At 50.6% G+C, this 22,302-nt stretch overlaps 1 protein-coding gene across 1 annotated transcript in view; it reads left to right on the top strand.

Moving 5' to 3' along the window:
* SH3PXD2B (SH3 and PX domains 2B) overlaps window positions 1-22,302 on the top strand; it is a 56,855-nt gene that overhangs the window by 3,996 nt on the left and 30,557 nt on the right. The window contains 3 exon segments of the mRNA XM_079319991.1: window positions 4,758-4,814; window positions 4,816-4,839; window positions 16,193-16,268. Coding sequence (XP_079176117.1) covers window positions 4,758-4,814; window positions 4,816-4,839; window positions 16,193-16,268 — 157 coding nt within the window.

The following is a 22,302-nucleotide window of genomic DNA, read 5'->3' as shown; positions in this document are numbered from 1 at the left end:
GGTGGATGAAAACCAGCACTCAAACTCAAACTCTGCTTTGCTTTTCCTGCCCAGCCACGTTTCTCAAGGCTGTTGAAAAGCTGGAATGTGGAAGGGCCAAATCCTGCCTGGCCCTTGGCTGCTGGGGCTGGAGCTGTGAGTGGGGGGCTGATGCTGGGGGCAGGGATGGTTCCAACAATGATGGTTCCAGCAGTGATGGTGGTTCCATCAGGGATGGTTCCAGCAGGGATGGTGGTTCCATCAGTGGTGGTTCCAGCAGTGATGGTGGTTCCAGCAGTGATGGTTCCATCAGGGATGGTTCCAGCAGGGATGGTGGTTCCATCAGTGGTGGTTCCAGCAGTGATGGTGGTTCCAGCAGTGATGGTTCCATCAGGGATGGTTCCAGCAGGGATGGTGGTTCCATCAGGGATGGTGGTTCCATCAGGGATGGTTCCAGCAGTGATGGTGGTTCCAGCAGTGATGGTGGTTCCAGCAGGGATGGTTCCAGCAGGGATGGTGGTTCCATCAGGGATGGTTCCAGCAGGGATGGTGGTTCCATCAGGGATGGTGGTTCCATCAGGGATGGTTCCAGCAGTGATGATGGTTCCAGCACTGATGGTCCCAGCACTGAGCTGCAGCTCTGCCTCTCCCCTGCCCTCTGCCTGCCCCAGCTCTGTGACCTTCATCCCCCCAGCTTTGCTCTGGAGGGTGTCTCTGTCTTCCAGCCCTGTAGTGTGTCAGTGGGAAATAGGAACCAGGAGAATCCATAAGTGTGACCTTCCTGTGACTGGGGCCAGTGCTGGTGGCTGAGGGTGTGAGCAGGCTGGGGTGTCCAGCCCTGTGTGGGTGCCCTTGGCATCCCAGCAGTGCTGAGCCTGAGCTCAGAGGGATGAGCTGGAGCTGCTGCTCTGCAGTGCTGAGGATTCTCCTGCCCAGTGTCCAGCTCCCTGCAGCCCTGCCTGTGTGTCTCTGCCTCTCTCTGCCATCCCTGGTGCCCCCTGCAGCTGCTGCTGGCAATCGCTCTGTGCCAGCAGGAGCCTCCCCCAGCTCCAGAGCAGGAGGGAGGGGGTCACACAAGCTGTGAGGGGCTTGGCTCCCCCTCTCCTGCTCCAGCTTTGCCATCCCATGGCACAGGAGCCCCCCCTCCCTCCCAGCCCTGCAGCAGCCAGGGCTGGTGGAGAGGGGCCAAGACAGCAGCTTGGTGCCAAGAACTTTCTTTGTTTCCAGCCACCTCCCTCTTTTTCTTATTCTTTTTTTTTTTTTTTTTTTGTTCTTTTCCTCTTACAATTTCCCCACTCCCTTCTCTATTAAACCCACTCTGCCTTGGCTGGGTTGCCTCAGCTCCTTGGGTTCTCTGCCCTTTGGGTTTCTGCTGTGGTGGACACAGGGAGGGTTCTCTCCCCTCCTCTCAGGGTCAGGCCAGCGTGGGTGAATCAAAAGTCTGATGCTTGTGACTGATGCTTTTCCTCTTTGCTGCTGAAAGATGCTTTAAATATGTGGAGTTTTCCACAGAGAGGTTTATTGTGGACCCGAGACCACACAGGCTCCAAGGCTTTGGAAGGAGCTCTGGAGGCTGTTTTGTCTGGAAGAGCTGAGCTGGGGCTGGGGACCCTCCCTGCTGTCCCTGCACTGCTCTGGAGGTGCCTTTCCCAGTGCCCAGGGTTTCTCCACCCTGCCCAGTCAGTGTGGAGGAGCTCTGGGATGGTTCAGAGGCACCCAGGGGAGGCTGTGCAGTGCCAGGATAGCTGATTTTGGGATGGCTGGATGCTGCTCAGCTTGGGATGGGCTTGCTGCCAGGCAGAGTTCCCTCTGCACATCCTTTCCAGTGGGATTTTTGTGTCCCCCACAGCCAGCATGTCGTGCAAATCTCCATGAAAAACTTTGTTAAACTCCTGTAGGAGGAAAAAAACCCCAACTGCAGCTCTAGGTTTTCCTCACCTTCCCTCTGCCTTTTTCCTGCTCACATTTTAGCAGCCCAGGCTGCTTCCCAGCTGGTGCTGGTGTGTTTATGCAAGGAGTCCAAAGTGATTCTTCTGTGAGGTCACACAACCTCGTGTTTAAGAACGGGAAACTGGTTCTGTTATTTTGGTTTTTTTTTTTTCTTTTTTTTTTTTTCCGTATGTTCTTAATTTCCTTGCCTCGAGTCAGCAGTTTGAATCAGCTCCTCTCTCTGCCTGTGCTGTTCTGTGGGACTTTTGTTCCTTTTTGAGAAGGGCCAAACCTGGATTTGGGAATGGCTCTGGTGCCTCTGGAGCAGGTGGGAGCCTCTGCTGTGTGCAGCACAGGGATATTCCAGCAGCCCTGGGGGCTCTGACTGCTCCCAGGGCTTGCTGCTTCATTGCTTCAAGAGGGAAAGAAAGGAAAAAAAAAATTTCAAAATTCTCTGGCTGCCCTTTTCAGATTGTCTTCTGGCTTCTCCCCCCTCATGTCCCCCGTGAACTCCCGGGTCTGGATGTGTCTGAGCTCCTGCAGCTCCAGGGGCTCTCATCCTGCCCAGGAGGGATGTCCTGGATCTGCCTCTGCTTCTGCTGTCACGAGTCCCTGAGCCCTCTCTGGCAGCTCTGCTTTGCTTGGCCAGGTGCTGTTTGCATTTCTGCAGTTCCCTTCCAAAGGTTTTCAGCCCCACACTGGGAGAGACCAAGCTCGGGATGGTTCAGACCATTGGTGTGGTGGGGAAAATCCACAAGGAGAGGAGGAAACTGGCTTTCCCCAGGTTTTACAGATCCCCAATTCCTGTGGGTTTCCCATCTCTCTCCCTTTCCAGAGCAGCGTTGAGGAGCTCCCCCTGGAGACCCTCCTGCTCTTGGAAAGGGATGTGCAAAACTCTCTGCTGAGCCCTGGGAGATGCTGCATGTCAGCAGAAACAGCCCTGAGCTCATCTCTGAGTGCAGCACTGCTCCCCTCAGCTGCGGAGCACACAGGCTGTGCTGTGCCCCCAAACTCTGCCTTATACCCTCAACAGCTCAGAATTACTTGGGCTGGACTATGTCCAATCCTGATTAAAATCCAGTTCTAATAAGCTGTGACTCCAAATAAATGCAGGATAGGAATAAACAATGAGGAGAAGTTGGCGCTGCTGCTGCCCCAGTGGAAGGCCTCTGCCCAGGCAGGCAGCCAGCAGTGATTATAACCCCGAGCCAGAGCTGGGATGTGCAGAAAACTGGGAGATCAGCGAGCTTCCAGCCCCCAGCAGCGAGTCCTGGGGAGAGTGGTGAAGGAGTTTGAAGCTGTTTTAGCATCAGGTTAACCTGGTTGGCTGGAGGGATGTGCCCTGGGAGCACAGCCCCACAGCTGGAGCAGATGTTGGCTTGGAGGATTCATCTGTCCCTTGTGTTAATGCAGAGAAAGTGCAGATCCTCATCTCAAAATAAGAGTTTGTGAGTGGAAGCAGAGCAGGGGATGGCTGCAGATTGAGAGAGCAGGTTGGGTGGTATTTTGGGAGGGGATTTTTCCTTGGAGGTGCCCAAGGCCAAGTGTTTGCTCACCTGGGACAGTGGAAAGTGCCCTGCCCATGGGACACTTTAAGTTCCCTTCCAACCAAAATCAACAAAAGTGGAGTTTGAATTACTGGTTTGAACATAGAGAGGTTATTTTAGCCATAAACTTGATCCCTCTGCTGCCTCGTTTTCCTGTCTGAATTTGGGAGTGGTTCCAGTGGGAAGAGTTTGTCACCCCTCAGGAGTGTCCTCACCTTTGTGGCTCAGGCTCGAGCAGCAGAGTCAGATTCACCGTGAGATCTCAGGTGGATTTTCAGGGCTAGGATTTGAGTAGGTTTGATAAACTCAAATAACTGAGTGTTGTTCTATCCTGGGTTTGAGTTTGGATGCTGCTTTGGGATGTTGGTCACGTTCCAGAATGTGGAAAAAATGGGCATTTCAGTGGGAAAAACCCTGTGAAACTCCTGAGGGATTCTGTTTTAAATACCAAAACATCAGCTTGTAAGAGGCTTGATCCTTCATGCTTGATTTTACTGGCAGAAATTCTGGCAGGGCCTTCAAGGAATTGGTACTTGAATTTTTGGTGGAAATAAGGACTTGAGTCAGGAGAAAATAAAAAAAAAATACCCTTGGTTCTTTCAGTCAATCTGTTGCCAATTTGAGATGTATCACTTGGGTGTTCCACTGGCACCTCATCAAGGGTTATCTCTGCTTTCTGTGAAAAACAAGGGAGGACATCAGATCAGGAATTGCTTCATTCTGTGATTTTCTTATTGTCCTTCACAGAATTAATGATGAAATGGGCTGGGTTTGGTGTTTTGTTTTGCATTCATCACCAGTTAAAGCCTGGTCAGGGGGTCTGTGAATAATCTGCAATGGCTGGGGTTGAGTGTTGTGGCATTTTAAGGATCAGGATGCTGATTCCACCCCAGCAAGTGTTAGAAACCCAACAGGTGGATTTTCAGACTTGAGCTGTTGCAGTCCCTTTTCCAGGGGCCAGGCTGGTGCAGGTGCTGCCCTTGGATCTCAACATCCAATTGGTGCTGCAGCTGTGAATGGGGTTTAGTTGTTAACTTCTGTGTCGGGGGGATTAGTGCTGTGTTTTTACACAGAGGTGTCACTTCACATTCCACGTGTGCCCCTTTCAGGCCCACAGAGCTCAGTCCAGCACTGCAAATAAACATTTGGTGAAGCACTGGGGCTCAACAGTTCAGGCTGTGGTGATGCTGAAGTGATCTGAAGTGTTCCCCTGGTTGTGGGGGCTGCCCTGGCAGCTTTTTTGGGTTGTGATGGGGATGTTTTGGGTTCCCATCTGTGATTCCTGCCTCTGTTTCCCCCCAGGTTTATATCATCAAGGTCACCTGGTCCAATGGAGCCACTGAGGTCATTTACCGGCGGTTACAGCAAGTTCTTCGACCTGCAGGTGGGAATCCTGCCTGAGCTAACCTGAGCTCTGGCTTCTGTTATCTCTGCAGTGCTGGGGGGTTGATTGTTTGCTCTGGGGGAGGTTTTGTTGGAGTTAAGTCAAATTCCATTCCTGGCTTTCCCAGCTGCCTGTCACTGCAAACCAGGGCTGCCACTGGAAAACAATTGAATCCCTGGAGTAACTTCCCCACTGCCCTGCCAGCCCAGAGGGCAGCAGCTGCTTTGGTGCCGAAGGGAAGCAACAGGAATGATGGAAAGAGACTTTTGCAAAAGCATGAAGTGACAGTGGTGCCTGAGCTTTGGTTTTTAGACACAGAAAGTGGGTTGAGATCAGATATCAGGAAAGAATTCCAGGCCCTGGCACAGGGTGCCCAGAGAAGCTGTGGCTGCCCTGGATCCGTGCAAGTGTTCAAGAAGAGTGGATGGAGCTCTGGGCAAACTGGTGTGGTAAAAGATGTCCCTGCCCATAGCAGGGTGTTGGAACTAAATGATTTGAAGGTCCCTTCCAACCAGCCATTCCATGATTGTGATTTAATTCTCTCCTGGTGCAGGAGGGAGCCAGGGGGAAGATGGAAGAGAGAGGGAGGAGGCTGGAAAGGCAATTGGGACAGGCTGGGCTGCAGAAAACCCAAACCCTGCTGGGTGAGCAGCAAAGGGTGTTTTCCACCTCCTCTTGGTGGAGATGAGCCAAGGGGTCTGGCTGGGCTTTGTGAGCCAAAACCCAAACTGAGCTGCTGGAACAGAGTGCAGAGGAGAAAAGAAAATGCACAGAGGGATCTCTGGGCTGGCAGCAGCTGCCAGAGGGACTGTTTGTGACACCAGGGCAGGAACTGGGCACCCTCTGCCCCCAAACCCTGCAGAGGGGCTGAGCAGCACTGGGCTGTTCAGAGGGGAGGAGGGAGCCTGTGCATGCAGGACAGACACCCTGCTGCAGCCCAGCCTGCCCTGGCACTGCTCAGATGCTGCTCTCCTGTCCCCAGCCCCAGGGAGGGGGGCCCAGGCAGTGCAGGGGTTAAACTGGGAGCAGCTGCTTGTGTAACCAAGGAAATATGAAAGTAAATAAACAAGGAGCAGCTGTTGGGCAGCAGCCAGGGCTGGAAGGAAATGGAGCTGGAGTTTCCTTCTCTGCAGCATCTCATCTTCATGGTGCTCCAAGGTGGTGGCAAGCTCTCTGCACTCCTGCTGCAAGGGGGGTCAGGTTTGGGCTGGTTTGGGTGGTTTTTTTGGTGTTTCCAGCTGTGCTGTTTGTCTGGGCTGGGGAAGGAATGAGGGGAGTTGTGGCTGTCCTGCCTCCCCTCCATCCTGGCTGGAGCTGTGCATGTTCCTGAGGTGGGAAACATCATCACAGGAGCCAGACACTCTGCAAAAAACACCTTTAGAAGCAGAGATAATTTATTATTCCATATAGATAGATGTCATGGTGGAGGAGGGAAAGTTTTAAGCAAACATCTCCCCCCCTCCACTGTTCCCTGCAGCTTTTTCTTTAAAAAAAAAAAAAAAATTACAACAATCACTCCTTTCTGGCTCTGTTGAAAGAATGACAGGAGCTGTGGTTTTCCCCTTCCTTCCCCCTTATCACTCATGCTTCCTGGTGTCCTGATTTTAAACTTGTGCTGCAGGACAGTGGAAATTGGATTGAGAGGAGAGGAGTGAAACAGATCCTGTGAGCACAGTGGAAAAAAATGCTCTAGGTAGGATTGGTAGCAGTGACTGTTGCCATTGCTGGAGGCCTTTCTTGTGTGACTCTTGGATGATTCTATGCCAATTTTAGCTCTTCAGGCAGAAATTTTCCATGCTGGAAATTATTCATGCTCTGGTTATTAAAAAAGAAAAAGAAAAGAAAAATTCCATACAGCCCCCCCAAAAAATAAATGTGGGACTGAAATGGTTCAGCTGCTTCTGCAAACAGCAAGAGGGGAAAATATTTTCCTAGGTCCAGTTCTGATGATTTTTTTTTTTTGATGTGCTGGAGGAAGAATTGGAAATTTGAGTTGCAGGTGATCTCTGTGTCAAGAATCTGTCCTTCATGTTATCCAGGGAAATCCATCCAGGTTCATCCATCCTCCCAGCCTTGAGCAATCCCAGCACATGCATGTTTGGGTCAGATATTTGTTCATTTAATATCAGTGTTCCAGTGGCTCTGGCTGCACTCTCCATGCTCCTGTCAGAGGCTGAGCAGGGTTTGTTCTTTTCAAGCTTTGAGTGAAGCTTGGTGCCCCCTCCTTGGCAGGAACCTGGAATCTTCTGGATGCAGTGGGAGAGAGGAGCTTGGTGGGGCTGAGGAGATGCTGAAATTCACTGTGAGTGGCTGGGGAGTTTCTCCTGATATTCCACAGCTGAATCATCTGTCACCTTCCATTGTGGGTAAACAATTATTTCAGGAGCAGGGCCAAGGAAATATGGGGAAAACAGCAGAGCCAGGGGCAAAGTGTCCTCCCCTCCCCAGGCAGGCAGGAAGGACACTCCAAACACAAACTGAGCCAGCAGTGAAGCCTGCAGTCTGATTCCACAGAATCCTTGAGGTTGGGAAGGAGCTCCAGGATCAGAGCAAGCTGTGCCTGATCCTGTCCCAGCCCAGAACACTCAGTGCCACCTCCAGGAATTGCTTGGACACTCCAGGGATGGGGATCCAACCCTCCCTGAGCTCCTTTTCCATGGGGAAATTCCTGCTGCTCTCCACCCTGAGCCTGAGGCTGTTCCCTGGAGCAGAGTCCAGCCCTCCTGCATGTTTGGGACAGGTTTCCCCAAGGCTTTTCCCCTTGCAGTTAAAAACTTTTCCTTCATTCCTTGTCCCAGCTGGGGCTGCAGCAGAGGGTGATGTGCTGTGGTTGCTTTTCTGCACAGAGATTTCATTTTGAGGCCAGGGTTGGAGCAAAAAATGTGCTCACTGCACAATTCAGGGACAGAAAAAAACAGAATTTGAAGCAACATTAGAATTGGCTCTGGCTGTGCCTCCCATTCCTGTCTGTCTGTGCATCCAGGGTGTTTCCCAGTTCTCTTGTTTTTCCATATGTTTAACAACTCCTCCAGGTTCTTTGCTGGAAACTCTCAGCTTTGACCCACCTGGAGCTGTGTCATCTTGGAGAGACTCCTGCAGCCCTGGGGCCAACAGCTTTGTGTGGAACACCAGAAAATAAATAGTCTGTTGAAGTGGTGCCTACTTCCATGAGAAAATTGGCAGCAGGCAGTGGTCTGTGCCTGCATGTCCATGTGGAGCAGAGTCTGCCCTTCTGGAGGGGGTTCCTCACCTGCAGTGAGCACACAGGGAGAGGAGAGACTCTGTCAGGGAATCACAGAGGTTTTAAATAATCCACCACATTTAATGGGCTCTGAAGGCTGCAGCTGGCACACAAAGAGGGATTGTTCCCATCAGCTTGTTTCAGGCTTGAAAAGTTAAAATGAGCCTCTGGCTTCCATTACTGTGAGCTCAGAGCTTGCCTTCCTCTGTCTCCTTCCCTTCCTCCTCCACTTTTTTCCCTCCTCCTCCTCCTCCATTATTTAACTCAGGCTCCTGGCAGGAGTTTTCCAAGGTGAAGTGAGTGTTATCTTAATCCTCTTGATCTGGAGAGCAGAGAACAGCTGAGCAATGTTCTCTCAGCAGCACAGGGGCTCCTGCAGGTGGGAATGGCAGCCTGGATTCTCTCCTCTCCTGGTTCCTGCCTGCTCTGGGCATGCCAAGCCCTGAGGCAGCTCAGCCAGGCAGGAGCTGCATGATTTTGTGTGTCCAGGGATGGTAAACAGGGCTCTCTCTGTAGTTATTTCGTAACAGGAATCTTATTTCAACACTTTGGGGATTTTTTTTTTTTTCTCCAGGGTTTATAGAGTTCAGCAAAATTCTGAGCAGTTGTGTGTGCAATGAACTTTGTGGTTTCACCCTCCCACAAAAATAAATCAGCAAAAATAAAAATTGCTCTCAGGGAGTTGGATCAGGAAGGGCAGGCCCTGAGTGACTGAGGACAGGGAAAAACCCACAGCATCCTGCAGCAGGGTCCTGTGCAAGAGCCACGAGCTCAAACACCACATGCACAAGTGTAGGAATGGTGAATTCCCACCCTGGAACTCCAGAGGAGAACAGTTTCCATTAAATAAGGACTTTTCTGTTTGTTTCTGAAAATACAGTGTTTTTCCAGCAGGGCATCAAAGACCTTCATCACTCTCCTGCTCTCTCCCTCCCAAAGAACATGCACAGCCCATGCACTTCAGCCCAGTTAAAAGTTGGCTCCTGCATGGTTTCTCTCTCCAAATGTCTCCCTTTTATAGCATTCAGCCTTTGGCAGCAGCAGCTGGTGCATTCCCCAGCGTGCCAGGGGCAGCTCAGGGGCTGGAGCTGTGCCTGCCCTGGCAAACAGCAGCTGGATCCCCTGGATGAGCCAGGACAGGCAGCAGGGCTGGCAGTGACTCTGCAGGGACATCACCTCCAGTTCCTGCACTGAAACTGTGTCCAGCTGTGCTGGGAACAGCAGCCTATGGCTTATTCCAGGCTGGGAGCAGCAATTCATGGTTATTCCAACCTGGGAATAGCACCCCATGGCTGTTGGTTTATTCCAGGTTAGGAGCAGCTCTCCATGGTTTATTCTAGACTAGGCACAGCTCTCCATGGTTTATTCCAATCTGGGATCAGCACTCCATGGTTTATTCCAATCTGGGATCAGCACTCCATGGTTTATTCCAGGCTGGGATCAGCACTCCATGGTTTATTCCAGGTTGGGATCAGCACTCCATGGTTTATTCCAGGCTGGGATCAGCACTCCATGGTTTATTTCAGGCTGGGATCAGCCCTCCATGGTTTATTCCAGGTTGGGATCAGCACTCCATGGTTTATTCCATGGTTTATTCCAGTCTGGAATCAGCACTCCATGGTTTATTCCAATCTGGGATCAGCACTCCATGGTTTATTCCAGGCTGGGATCAGCACTCCATGGTTTATTCCAGGCTGGGATCAGCACTCCATGGTTTATTTCAGGCTGGGATCAGCTCTCCATGGTTTATTCCAATCTGGGATCAGCACTCCATGGTTTATTCCATGGTTTATTCCAGTCTGGAATCAGCACTCCATGGTTTATTCCAGGCTGGGATCAGCACTCCATGGTTTATTCCAGGCTGGGATCAGCACTCCATGGTTTATTCCAATCTGGGATCAGCACTCCATGGTTTATTCCAGGTTGGGATCAGCACTCCATGGTTTATTCCATGGTTTATTCCAATCTGGGATCAGCACTCCATGGTTTATTCCAGGCTGGGATCAGCACTCCATGGTTTATTCCATGGTTTATTCCAATCTGGGATCAGCACTCCATGGTTTATTCCAGGCTGGGATCAGCACTCCATGGTTTATTCCAGGTTGGGATCAGCACTCCATGGTTTATTCCATGGTTTATTCCAATCTGGAATCAGCACTCCATGGTTTATTCCAGGTTAGGATCAGGAACTTCTAGAGCTGAGCTGCTGACCAAGTGTGGATATTTTGGATAATGCAATGGTTAAAGGTTTTCCTGCTCCCTCTCTCCCTGAGCCAGGCATGAGCTGATGCCCTTCCACTCCCCAGCTATTTATTATTGCAAAAGCTCTGGAAATTCAGCTCCTCCTTCCTTCCTGCCCCCCTGCCCTGGCTCTGTCCCTGGGGAGGTGCCTGCCTGTGCCCCAGGGGTTTGGGGAGGTTTGGTGGGTCTGGGCTGAATGAGACCCAACCTCTCTGTGCTTTTAATCAATCCAACACAGCCACTTTGCTGGTGGAAAACCTGCAATTTATATCGTGTGGCAGCAGCCCTGGATCCAAAATGAACCAGTTTCAGGCTGATTGATGCTGCCTGGGGAGAAGCTGAGGACAGAGAGCAGTAAATCAGTGTGAAGGAGAGCTCTGTCTCAGAGTGGGGGATTTTTAGTGGAATGGCCAGGAGCTGTTTCTATTGTTAAATCCTCCTGGAGCAGCACAGGCTGCTCTGAGCACCCACCCTGGGCAGCAGGGAGGGGATGGGGACTGGAGACAGAAATAAGAGCTGGGCTCTTACTGCAGGGGAAGGTGATGGAGCTGGAGGAGTTTCCCCACACTCCTGATCCCCCTTTCTCATCCCTTCCAGGGGTGGCATCAGGCTCTCATTTTGAGGAACACCTCCTTCAGTGAGGAGTTTGGGTGTTAAAAAGAGGATTTGAGACCCTTCTGGGGCTGATCCCCTGCCCCAAATTGGCAGAAAAACAGTTTGGAATTCCTGGAGAGGCAGGAAGGAGGTGGATGGAGGTGAGATCTTTGTGCTGAAGGCTCAGTTCAGGTGCTTCAGCTTCCCTCTTGCCCTGGGCACTGCAGAGCATCCTTGATGTGAGGTGTTCAGCCTTGCAGAGTGCAGCTGCCTGTTTGATTTGGGTATTTTTTTAGGGAATGATATGGCTGGGAAATGGAGGAAATGATTTGTAGGAAATTAAATCGTGGTTCTCCCTCCCTGTGTGAGGATCTCTGCTGCCCAGGGCTGTGGAAACTGCCAGGGGATCCAAAATCTCAGCCCATCTCAGTCAACAGAACTTTGCAATCCCATAATTTTTCACTACCCTAAAGAAGTTTCTGTGCTCAGCCCCCTAAAGAGCTGAACCAGCTGGGAAGCTCCTCAAAAGAGGAGAGTTGGTGTTTAAATTTGAGAAAAGAAACTCAATTCAGCCTGTGTAAAATGTTCTCTTGGGTTTTTTTTTTTCTTCACTATTAATATTCTTAAGAAAAGCTTTCTCCTTGATGAGTCACTTAAAACATTAAAAAAAAAAAAAAAAAAAGCCTTTTAATTTCAGCAGTTCACATTGAAACCTTAATTGTAATGAATCCTCACCTGCTGATCTTTCTTCTTGGCAAATCAGCATTTCCCAGTTCTCCTCCCACCTCCAGGAAATAAAAAAAAAGTCTCCTTGGAAGGTTCCCAGGAGCTCTGAGGTTTCCATTTGAGGGGTGGCAGCTTTTCACCTGCCAGCAGCTGCTGGGTTTTTAGCAGGCAGTGAATTTGGCCAGAGGATCCCCAGAATTTCTCTTTTTGTGTCCTTGGGGTGAGGTGACACTTGGAGGGGAACAGATGGAGAAATAGATGGGAAAGAAGGGGAAATAAGTGGGAAAAAAAAGGAAAATAGATGGGAAAAAGGGGACAGAAGGGGAAATAAGTGGGGGAGAAAAGGAAAATAGGTGGGAAAAGGGGGACAGAAGGGGAAATAAGTGGGGAAGAAAAGGGAAAGAGATGGGAAAGAAGAGGATAGAAGGGAAATAGATGGGAAAGAAGGGGAAATAAGTGGGGAAAAAAAAAAAGGAAAATAGATGGGAGAAAGGGGAATAGAAGGGGAAATAAGTGGGAAAAAAGGAAAATAGATGGGAAAAAGGGGACCGAAGGGAAATAGATGGAAAAGAAGGGGAAATAAGTGGGAAAAAAGGGAAATAGATGGGAGAAAGGGGAACAGGAGGAGAAATAAGTGGGGAAAATGGAAAATAGGTGGGGAAAAGGGGAATAGGAGGGGAAATAAGTGGGAAAAAAAGGAAAATAAATGGGAAAGAAAATGGAAATAGATGGGGAAAAGGGGAACAGGAGGGGAAATAAGTGGGAAAAAAAGGAAATAGATGGGAAAGAAAGGGAATAGGAGGGGAAATAAGTGGGAAAAAAAAAAGGAAATAGATGGAAAAGAAGGGGACAGAAGGGAAATAGATGGTTTGCAAGAAGTGTGATTTTTTTGGGGGTGTTTTGGATGACCCATCTGTGCAGGTTTCCTGCTGGCTGTGACATCCCCAGCCATGGCTCTGGTGGTGGCTGTGTGGATTTTGGCTCCAGGGCTGTTTGCAGGGGTGCATCCTGTGGGACACAGCCCCAGATGTTGCTGCTCTGTCACTGGGGTCATCCCCACAGCTGGATTATGCTGCTTTGGGGGTTCATTCATGGGACCCCAGTGCCAAACACAGGCTGCAATTATCAGAAATTAAGTGGGAAATGGAGTGACTTCAGGGTTTGACACCATTGGAATGGTTTCAGACTGGCAGGGAGCAGCTTTGGATGGGATTTTGGGAAGGATTTGTTCCCTGGGAGGGTGGCACAGGGTGCCCAGAGCAGCTGTGGCTGCCCCTGGAGCTCTGGCAGTGCCCAAGGCCAGGCTGGAGCAGAGGGAGGGGTGGAACTGGTTGATTTTTGGGGTCCCTTCCCCCCCAAACCAGTCTGGGATTCTGGAGCACTCAGGGATCTCCTGCCCTGGGCAGTGGAACCTTTTTGCCCAGTTGGTTTTGGACTCAGTTTTACTCAGCCCAGACCTGCAGATGTGAAGCTGCCACATCCCCAGAGCCCCCCCAGCTCCCTGGGTTTGTCCCAGTCCTTTTTGGGGTGACCCTGGTGTGTCCTGCCCAACCCCCTTGCCAGGCACCACTGTGTGCCTGATCCTTCCTGTGAAACCACAGGAAACTTCTCCTGCACTGGCAGCTGCTGACAAGTTGTGTGGCCCCTTTTTTCTTTTTTTTAAATCCCCTCCAACCTCAGTTATTTCTTTTTTCTGTCAATTGCTGAGCAATGCTTCAAGTTTTCCATGAGTTTTTCACAACCCAGCCAGTGTGATGCCATTTCCTGCTGCTGGGGAGGTGGGAATTGCCTGAAATGCCCTGGAACTGCTCACACTGCTCAGCTGGGTCACCCCTTGGCCATGGGATGTGCTGTGGCACCCCTGGACACCCCACATTTGGGATCTGAGCCTGCTCCCTGTCAATCCTTCTGTCCCCTGGGGGTTTTTCACCCCCTGGTTGTTCAGCAGCCCTTGAGGATGGAGGGAAGGGGCCTCTTGTAGGATCTTGTAGGAGGCTGAACTCCAGGAGCTGCTTCCAGAGGGCTCCTGTCCTCCCCAGAGCTCCCAGAGAGCTGATCCCAGCTCTGATCTGCCCAGTTTGGCCACTGGTGAGCCCAGCCAGGACCATGGTGAGCCCAGTTTGGACACTGTGAGCCCAGTTTGGACCCTGGTGAGCCCAGCCAGGACCATGGTGAGCCCAGTTTGGCCACTGGTGAGCCCAGCCAGGACCATGGTGAGCCCAGTTTGGCCACTGTGAGCCCAGTTTGGCCACTGGTGAGCCCAGTTTGGACCCTGGTGAGCCGAGTTTGGACCCTGGTGAGCCCAGCCAGGACCATGGTGAGCCCAGTTTGGCCACTGGTGAGCCCAGTTTGGCCACTGGTGAGCCCAGTTTGGACACTGTGAGCCCAATTTGGACCCTGGTGAGCCCCAGTTTGGCCACTGGTGAGCCCAGTCTGGACACTGTGAGCCCAGTTTGGACCCTGGGATCACAGGGACAGGCTGTGGGGAGCTGGGCAGTGTGGGGTGATGGTTCATCTCTCTCCATGCTGCTGTCTGTGCTCCTCCAGCCCTCCCTGCTGCTCTTCCCACAAAGAGTCCCTTGTGACTGTGCCAGACTGTGGAGCCTTTTGTTCAACTCCTTTTTTCCCCTTTTCCCTTTGAGTGGTGTCAAAATCTGGCTGAGCTCTGGATAACTGGCCTGTCTGCTGGAAGGGACTCAGAGGGTCACTGGTGTCACCTCCCTGCTCCATCCCAGGGCACAGAATATCTGGAATATCCAGAGGAGGAGACTCCATCCCCTCTGTGCTGTCTGCTCAGGAAAATTCATCCCTGAGTTCAGGTGAAACTTCTGACCATCAATTCCTGCCCATTTTTCCTGTCTCATGCAACAAATCCTCTTGAAAAGGAGAAAAAATCCCTTCCCCTGCATTGTGGAAATCAGAGCAAGGCACAGCACACCTCCTGACCTGCTGGCACTTGAGGCTGTGGTTTTTGGCAGTGATTTCTCCAGCTGGGAGGTGACACCTGGTCCCTCCCCAGATCTCTGGGCTCACCCTGTCTGCATGGTAAAACCCTCAGCACTGCACCTCCAGCTTCATTCTGGGCAAAACCTTCTTCATGCCAGCAATCCTGCTGAGCAGGGCCATTCCCCTCTCCCTAGGATCCCCTGCAGCACTCTTAATTGCTCTAATTAGGGTATTATCTCAGGAGTTTGCTGTTGCTGAAGCAGCTCTCTGCCAGTGTGAGGGCTGTTGGTACAAAGCTGCTTTTGCAATCCCAGCCCTGGGGGTTTATTTTTCCTGTGTTTTCCTGTTGAATCCACAGCTCAGGATGGGGACAAGGAGTTCTCACACTCTGCTTCACTCCATTCCTGGGTAAGGGGAGCAGTAACTGATAAGAGAAGTTGGTGGTGGAGATAAATGTGGGTAGATGTGCCCTGTGCTGGTGTGGGAAGCTCTCCCTGCTGCAAAGGGCTCAGTAAAAAGTGAGATACAGCAGCTTCCCACCCCATAAAATACCCCAAAATCCTTCAAATCCATCCACTCCAAACTTTTTATTTTTCCTTCTCTGTCACAAATGCTTAAAAATAATCTTGGAAGGGGAGGAACAATAGATTAATTGTTGCTGGGGTGGTTTTTGGTTTTTTTCTTCATTTTTCTGCCTGGGCTGGCTGAGAGCAGAACTTGGCCCCTCTGTGCTCTCCCCTGTTTTGTGTCTGTCTGTCTCTCCCTGGGATTTTGTGTCTGTCTGTCTCCTGCCCTGTCTGCCCATCTCCCTGGGATTTTGGCTGCCCCTTCTGGGAATGGGATGTGAGTTGTGTTTGGAGCTGCAGGGAGGGTTTGTGGAGCATGGCTGGGGAAGGGTGATCCACCAAAATCTGGCACTGGAAGCTGCAGACCTTCTTCTCCTTCTGCTGTCCTGTGTCCCTCCCCCAGGGTTTGTGGGGGTGCTGCACTTTTTCCCTTTTCCAGAGCTGGGGCTGCTTTCCTTGGCTTTCCTTGGCTTTCCTTGGCTTTCCTTGGCTTTCCAGAGCAGTGTGACAGCCTGTGCTGCATCCCCATCCTGCAGAATCAGCAGGGAACCCCAAAACCTGGAGCCCTGCAGCTGCCTGCTCCTTGTCTCTGCTCTGCAGCTGATTTTTCTCTGTTTTGTGCTTTGTGTGTGTGTGTGGTGCTCTGGAGGAGCCCCCAGCCCCAGGCTGGATCTGTGCTCCTGGATCTGCATCCCAGTGTTTGAAATCCAAGGAAAAAAAAAGGTGCAGCTACTGCATGTGCAGGGCTGCAGACTGATTAGACTGAGCATGTGCTCAGGACACTCCAGAGCTTCCATAAATGCTGAATTATTATGAATTATCCAGCAGAGACCATTTCAATACCCTGGGCAGAAATCCTGGCAGACCCTTGAGATCCCTGCCCTTGGGAAACCAAGGGACAGTTTGCATCCCCCTCCCTTCCAAAGGAGGGAATGTTTGGGTATTTCTGAGCATCCTCTGTTTCCTCTCCAGGGCAGGGTGACCTTGTGTCCTGCATTGAATCCCTGCCTTCCCTCACCTCTCTTGCATTTTTTTCCAGATGCAGATGCTGGACAAGTTCCCCATGGAAGGAGGCCAGAAGGACCCCAAGCAAAGGATCATCCCATTTCTGCCAGGTAGGAGAGAGGGCTCAGCAAAATCCCTGCTGGTTTTGGCAGGGCAGGAGCTTTTCCCCAGTCTCTGTGGGAGCACACACGTATTTTACCTTTTATCTGCTGAGTTACAGCGAGTTTCAAACCTTTAAAACCTCTGGGTTTGTTAGCAGTGCTCCCAGTGAGGGTTAAATTCTGAATTATGGAGACCAAGAACCCCTCACAGACAGCACTGGGTGTGTGTGAGGCTCCCCAAAATTTCAGTTCAGCTCGTGGTGTTTGGGGGTGGCTGCTCAAAACCAGGATTTCTGTGCTGTGACAAATCCAACACCAGTGGCTCCATGCCCAAAGAACTGATGGCACTTTGTGAGGTGGGGATTGCTGGTGGTGGAAAAAAGAGCCCTGAGATGCCTTGGGAAAATAATCAGCTTCTCTTGGACCTCAGAGTTGTCTTTGAGTAGTTAATGAGGATATTTAGGAATGTTACAGCACCATAATCACTGCCAGTGGCTGTCAGGTCTGTTTAGTGCAGCCCTTTGTGCTGTGAAAAAAAATAATATAATAATTTCCACCCCTTTCTGAGCAAAAGAATCTGGTCTGGGTTTGTGATTCTGGCTTGTCCTGGCATTGTAACATCAGCAAAAGCAAAGCTCACCTGATTTACAGCAGGAAACTTTGCTGTACCAGTGATGGAAGCCAAACTGGCAAAGGGCATCACTTGGAAAAACTGGATTTGTGCTTTGGCTGTGCTGCACTTGCAGACAATTCCCACCAAAAGCTGCTATTTTTGGAAGGGAAGCCTGGTGGGAGCTCTGCTGCTCCCACTCACCAATGTTTGTTTCTCCTTGGTGTTGGAATAGTTTCCCTTCTCTCAGAAACAAGTCCCTGGGATTTCCACTGTGGAAAAAAGGGGGTGGAAATTGCTGGGAAATGAAGGCTGGGAGAGCTGCAGGAGCCCTGGGCTTTGGGGAAATTGAGTTTTTGGGGTTGGTGCCTCTGCTCTCCAGGCTGCTGGAGCAGCTCAGTGAGCCAGAGCTTCCCCAGTGATGTTCAGCAAATTCTGCTTCTGAAAGGGAAAGAAAATTTCACCTGGTTCTTTTAATATTTGCTGGCTGTGCTGGAGCCTGAGTCCTTCCTGGAGCAGCTTTTGCCTTCCCAGTTTGGGATGACACCAGGTTTTGTTACAGCTGAAGCCCAGCCTTGTGTCTCTCATCCAGGTGAGCTCAGTCAGGCAGCCTGGGACTGTTTTCCTAAAAAAACAAAAAAAACAAAAACAGAAAAAAAAATTTTTCCTGGTTCTGTCTCCCTAGACTTGCTGGGGTTTTGATTGTGCCCAGCTTCTGGGAACACTGGAGTTTGTTCCCAATCCCATTCTGAGCATCTGAATTTCATTAGAGCAGGGGAGATTTGGCTGCAGTGGTTTCCTGCAGTGCTCTGCTTTCTGGGAACCCCTTGCAGAGAGCAGCATCAGCCTTGGTGGCCACTGCACTTCCCAAAAATGCAACCTTAGCAAACCCTGGAGTGTCCCAAGCTCAGGGTCACCACCACAACCTGGGAAGGGTTTTGTCAGTCAGGTTTTTCTTTCCTGGAATGGGAAAGAGTTCCAGGATTACCCCCCATCACAACACCCAGCCCCAGCAACTCTGCTTGCCTCATTTTGTGAGTGCTGCCCTTGAGGATTTGACTTTTTATGGGAAATTTCTGCAGCCTGTGGCCTCTTGAAACAGCTCTTTGATGCTCTCAGAAAGGGCTTTTGTAGGTGCAGGTCCTTCAGCCCACTCAGCTCTTGAAAATTCAGAGCTGGGTCCTGCAGAGCAGAGTTTGGGGCCAAGGTTTGTCCCTCTCTGGCTGTTGGCACCACGTTCAGAGTGTTGCTGGGGTTTGGATTTTCCTGGCAGGGCTCCTGCTCTGTGCCTGAAAAGCTCTGCTGCCACACAGGGGGAGTTTGAAGCTCTCTGAGCTGGCCTGGAGCCCCTGGCAGAGCTTTTTGGAGCAGCTGGGGCAGCACCCAGCCCGTGCCTGGCACCAGCTGTGCCCCTGGCACTGCTCTGGAGCAGCTGGAGAGGAGCAGAACAAATTCCTGCTGGTGCCCAGCTGGAATCCCCACCCTCCCTGGCTGGGATGAGACCCCAGAAAGGAGCTGAGAAAACAAATGAGCTCAGCTGGGCTGTGCCAGATCCTTCAGGAAACAGCTTTTTTAGCCTTTTTTTGCCTTCTTTTTTTTCTAAGGAACGTGGAGCTTTCCAAGCTCTGTGCAGCCCCAGTGGCCTGGAGCAGATCCTGGCCAGTTTTCCTGCCTTGCTGGAAACGTGAGCCTCAGCAAGGAGGGGTTGCCTGAGGCTGAGCTCACTCTGGCTGTAAAATTGCTTTTTAGGAAGATTTAGCTGTGGACAGGAGTGAAGTCACAAGAAGGAGAAAAGGGGGTTTGGGGAGGTTGTTTTTAAAAGCAGAATTAATCAATCCTTTCTGCTCCCTTCCCAGCCCACCAACCTGCTTCCCACCCAAAAATTTGGGTTTTTTTTTTCTCCCAGCTGCTTTAGCTCCCCACAAAACTGTGGAGGAAAACTCATCCATTTTCCAGCTATGGTGCCTGACTCTGCCTAGTCCAGTTGCATCTTCCTTTGAGCTGGAGATGGGGAAAGGGTCCTAATTGTTATTTTCTGCTCTAATAAATCTCTGCTGCAGCAGTTGGGAGGGCAGTCCCAGCCCATCCTGAACCCCTGCACAGAGCAGATCTAAGAGTGGGACTCCTGCAAACCCCATCTCCCATTCCTGATCCCCCATCCCAGCAATAGCTGGCTGCTCCAGGGGCTGGGATTAATTATCTGTACATTCAGGGCTGCCTTTTTTTTCTGCAGAGACTTTGGAACCCGTGCCAGGGAAAATCTGGATGTGATTTGAAAGGTGCAGAGAAGTGAATTCTTTCCTTGGCTGTGGGGTGGGGGCAGAGGGGGGGAGTCCTTCAGGGTGAAGCAGGAGGCACAGCTGCTTTTCCACTGCTGGAATTCCTGCCCTGGATCACAGCTGGAATATCCAGGGATGTGTTTGGGGGTCTGGACATCCAGCCTGTGGCTCCAGTTTTGTTGTTTGAGGTCCCTCTGCCTTTTTTTTTTTTTTTCCCCCCTTTTTTTTTCAGATTCTTGCTCCCAGTACAACTCCAGCTCTGCCTGGAGAATTCCCACAGGAGGGAACATTTTTCAGAGCCCTGTATCCCTGTTTTTGTTTGTTTGGAGAGATTAACCCCTCCTGTGTCCTGCCTGCTCTGTCTCACACTGCTGGAGACACAAATTCCTTATCAGCCTTTCCCCCAACATTTCCTGACCCTTTTCAGTCCCAGTGAGGGCCAGGCTGCATTTTTAGGTTTTTTTCCAGCCCCATTTTGGGAGCTGCTCCATCAATTTCTTGCTGTGGGTCAATCAAATCAACTTTAATTACCCACAGAGGAGTTTGGTTCTTCCACTCCTGGGAGAACAGATCCTTTCTGGCACCAGAGGAATTTTCGTGGCCAGACAGAAAACCTTCAGCAGAGCTTCTCTTTTCCTTTGTAGGGATTAACAGGTTTTTAAAATTAAAAAAAAAAAAAAAAAAAGAAGCAGGCAGCACATCCTGGAGCGTGGGTTTGCAGAGCAGGGCAGCCATTGTGTGTTAGTGCCTTATCTCAGCTCTCTTTTTCCAAAATCAACTTGTTGCACACATTCCTGGGTGATAAATGTTCAGTCCTCTCTTAGCTTTGTTTGTGGAAAGGACAAAAATTCCTGCTGCAGGGAATTCCTGCTGCCAGCAGGGATGGAGCCTCACTGTTCTGATTGCTCATGCATGACATTATCTATGTAAATAAGAAAATCTAATTATTTCTGAGCCCTGGGATTGTGACAAGAGAGAGGAGCTGGGCAAATGGAGCCTGCAGCAGCACTGACCTTTGCAGCTGATGGAAATCCCCATTATCAGCAGAGCTGCTGCTCCCTGCTCATGTCCTTGGTGTTCCTCATCCTGAGGCAGGAGCAGTGCTGGGAGGGCAAAAATGGAGTTTGGAATCACAGAGCCATGGCAGGGACACCTCCTACTATCCCAGGCTGCTCCAACCTGGCCTTGGACACTTCCAGGATCTCTACAAATTCTGGAAGGAGCCAAAAAAGCATCAGGGGATGGGGATGAGGTTCCTCCAGGAGCTGCAGATTGTTCATGTGCTCTCTCCCAGAGTGAGGTCTGGGCCAAGGAAAACCTGCCCAGGCAATCTGGGATTCTGCATCTCCCTGACCCTGCAAGTTGCCAACTTTCCCTCCCAGGAGAAAAGTGGTTTCCTGCTCTCTCCTGCCTGTCAAGTCAAGGGTTTCTATTGCTGGATTTGGCAGCACTGAAGGGGCTGCAATTATGTTAATTAGGCATTTTGATTAAAGTCAGCTTTTTGTTAGAAAATAAACTTCCTTGTTGAAAAATCTAGAGCAAATGGAGAGAGGAGCTGGATTTCCTGCTGGTTCATATGCTCCATGCTTGGGCTAATTTAAGATCACTTGTGATGAATTTATTCCCCCAAACTGTATTCTTTTTATTATTACTCACTAGCATATGTTTGTTAAACATTTCAATATTCCCACACCCAGAGCTCATTATTCCAGCCATTTGTAACCTACCCACCCATCAGTGATTTCATTTTGGCAGAGCTGGAACCAAAGCAGCCACTCCTCACCACTGCCAGCAGAGCTGGTGTGATCCATTCATCTTTTCAGCAATCATCATTCAGACAGAATCCTCAGCAGCAAACACACTGGGATTGCTGATGCAAAGGGAAAACTGGATCATTCTCTTGTCTGATGGAAAAGAATTGCTCAGGGCAAGGAGTGGAGCTCCAGCCTGGGTGCTGTTCCCAGGTTATTCACCCTCAAAACAGAAAAAAAATATGAATAGAGGGGGATTTTGTTTTTACTCCATCACCAAGCTGCCAGATTTGGTTCTTTTTGGCACAGCTTTAGAAGGATTGCACTGTCCCATCAGTGTCCCAGCCCAGAAATGAGGAGCAACCCTGGGCTGAGCTGGCCTGACCCCATCCCTGACACTGCAGGGCAAGGATGGGGCTGCTCTGAGTGGATTCACATGTGCTCCTCTTCCAAAGCATTAACTGAGCCTTGGAGGGAGATTTGGCTGCTGCAGAAGGTTCTTGCTCTTTGCAAGCTGAGGTTGGCTCAGCTTGAGTTCATCTCTGTTTCAAAAATGCTCTGGCAGCTTGCACGAGTCACCCGTGATGCAGCTCCTGGCCAAGGCAGGGACAGGCACAGGGGGTGACCCAGCCCTGAATTTCAAATTGGGATAAATCACCCAGCCCTGCATCTAAAATTCTCATCAATGACTCAGCCCTGGATTTAAAATTGTCATAATCCTGTTCTTAATAGCATCCAGCCCCTGGCTTCAGCAAGCCCAGGGCTCCTGAGAAGACCCACAGCCATGGTGTGAGTCTCCAGGTGCTTTTTCCCTGCTCTCATGAGGTTTGCAAGGATAGACTGAGGGGATTTTGGCTTCTGGGTTGCCCCATGGTGACCCCTTTGATAAATGAAGGGGTTGTTGCTTTCCTTGGCTTCAGGGATGGGATTGCAAACCCAAGCAGGCACAAAAAAGATGCCAAGAGAGACTCGAGGGAACTTCATCACCACCCACCCCCCAAAGCATGATTTTCCAGGTGATTGTGTTGCAGAGCAGTGCCGGTTCCTGGAGCTGTGGGAAGTGGTCAGAAATCCTGCCACGTCCCAGCCCTTTGATCAGGGATCTGTTTCACTGCCTGCTAATGGCTTTTGTCTCGTTAAACCAGAGAAGCTGTGCTCTGAGAGAGCAGCTTGAAGCATTTAGGAGTCATTAGGCTTCAAAGGAAAGAGGCCTGTACCATAAGCCAGAGGGGAGGAAAGGAGTGGTGAGAGGATCCCATTAATGGAGAACAAAAATAAACCCCAGACAGGAAGGAAAATTCTATAGGTCTGACTCAGAGCTGCAGTCTCAACACTGTGGCTTCCAGGAGCTGCTCAGGGAAAAACCCTCTGGCTTGGCTGCTGCCCACAGCAGACCTGGACAC

This window comes from Erithacus rubecula, assembly GCF_903797595.1.
Source record: "Erithacus rubecula genome assembly, chromosome: 16".
Lineage (NCBI taxonomy): Eukaryota > Metazoa > Chordata > Aves > Passeriformes > Muscicapidae > Erithacus > Erithacus rubecula.
Note: the sequence above shows the minus strand (reverse complement) of the source record. Positions and strands in the feature narration are given on the sequence as shown.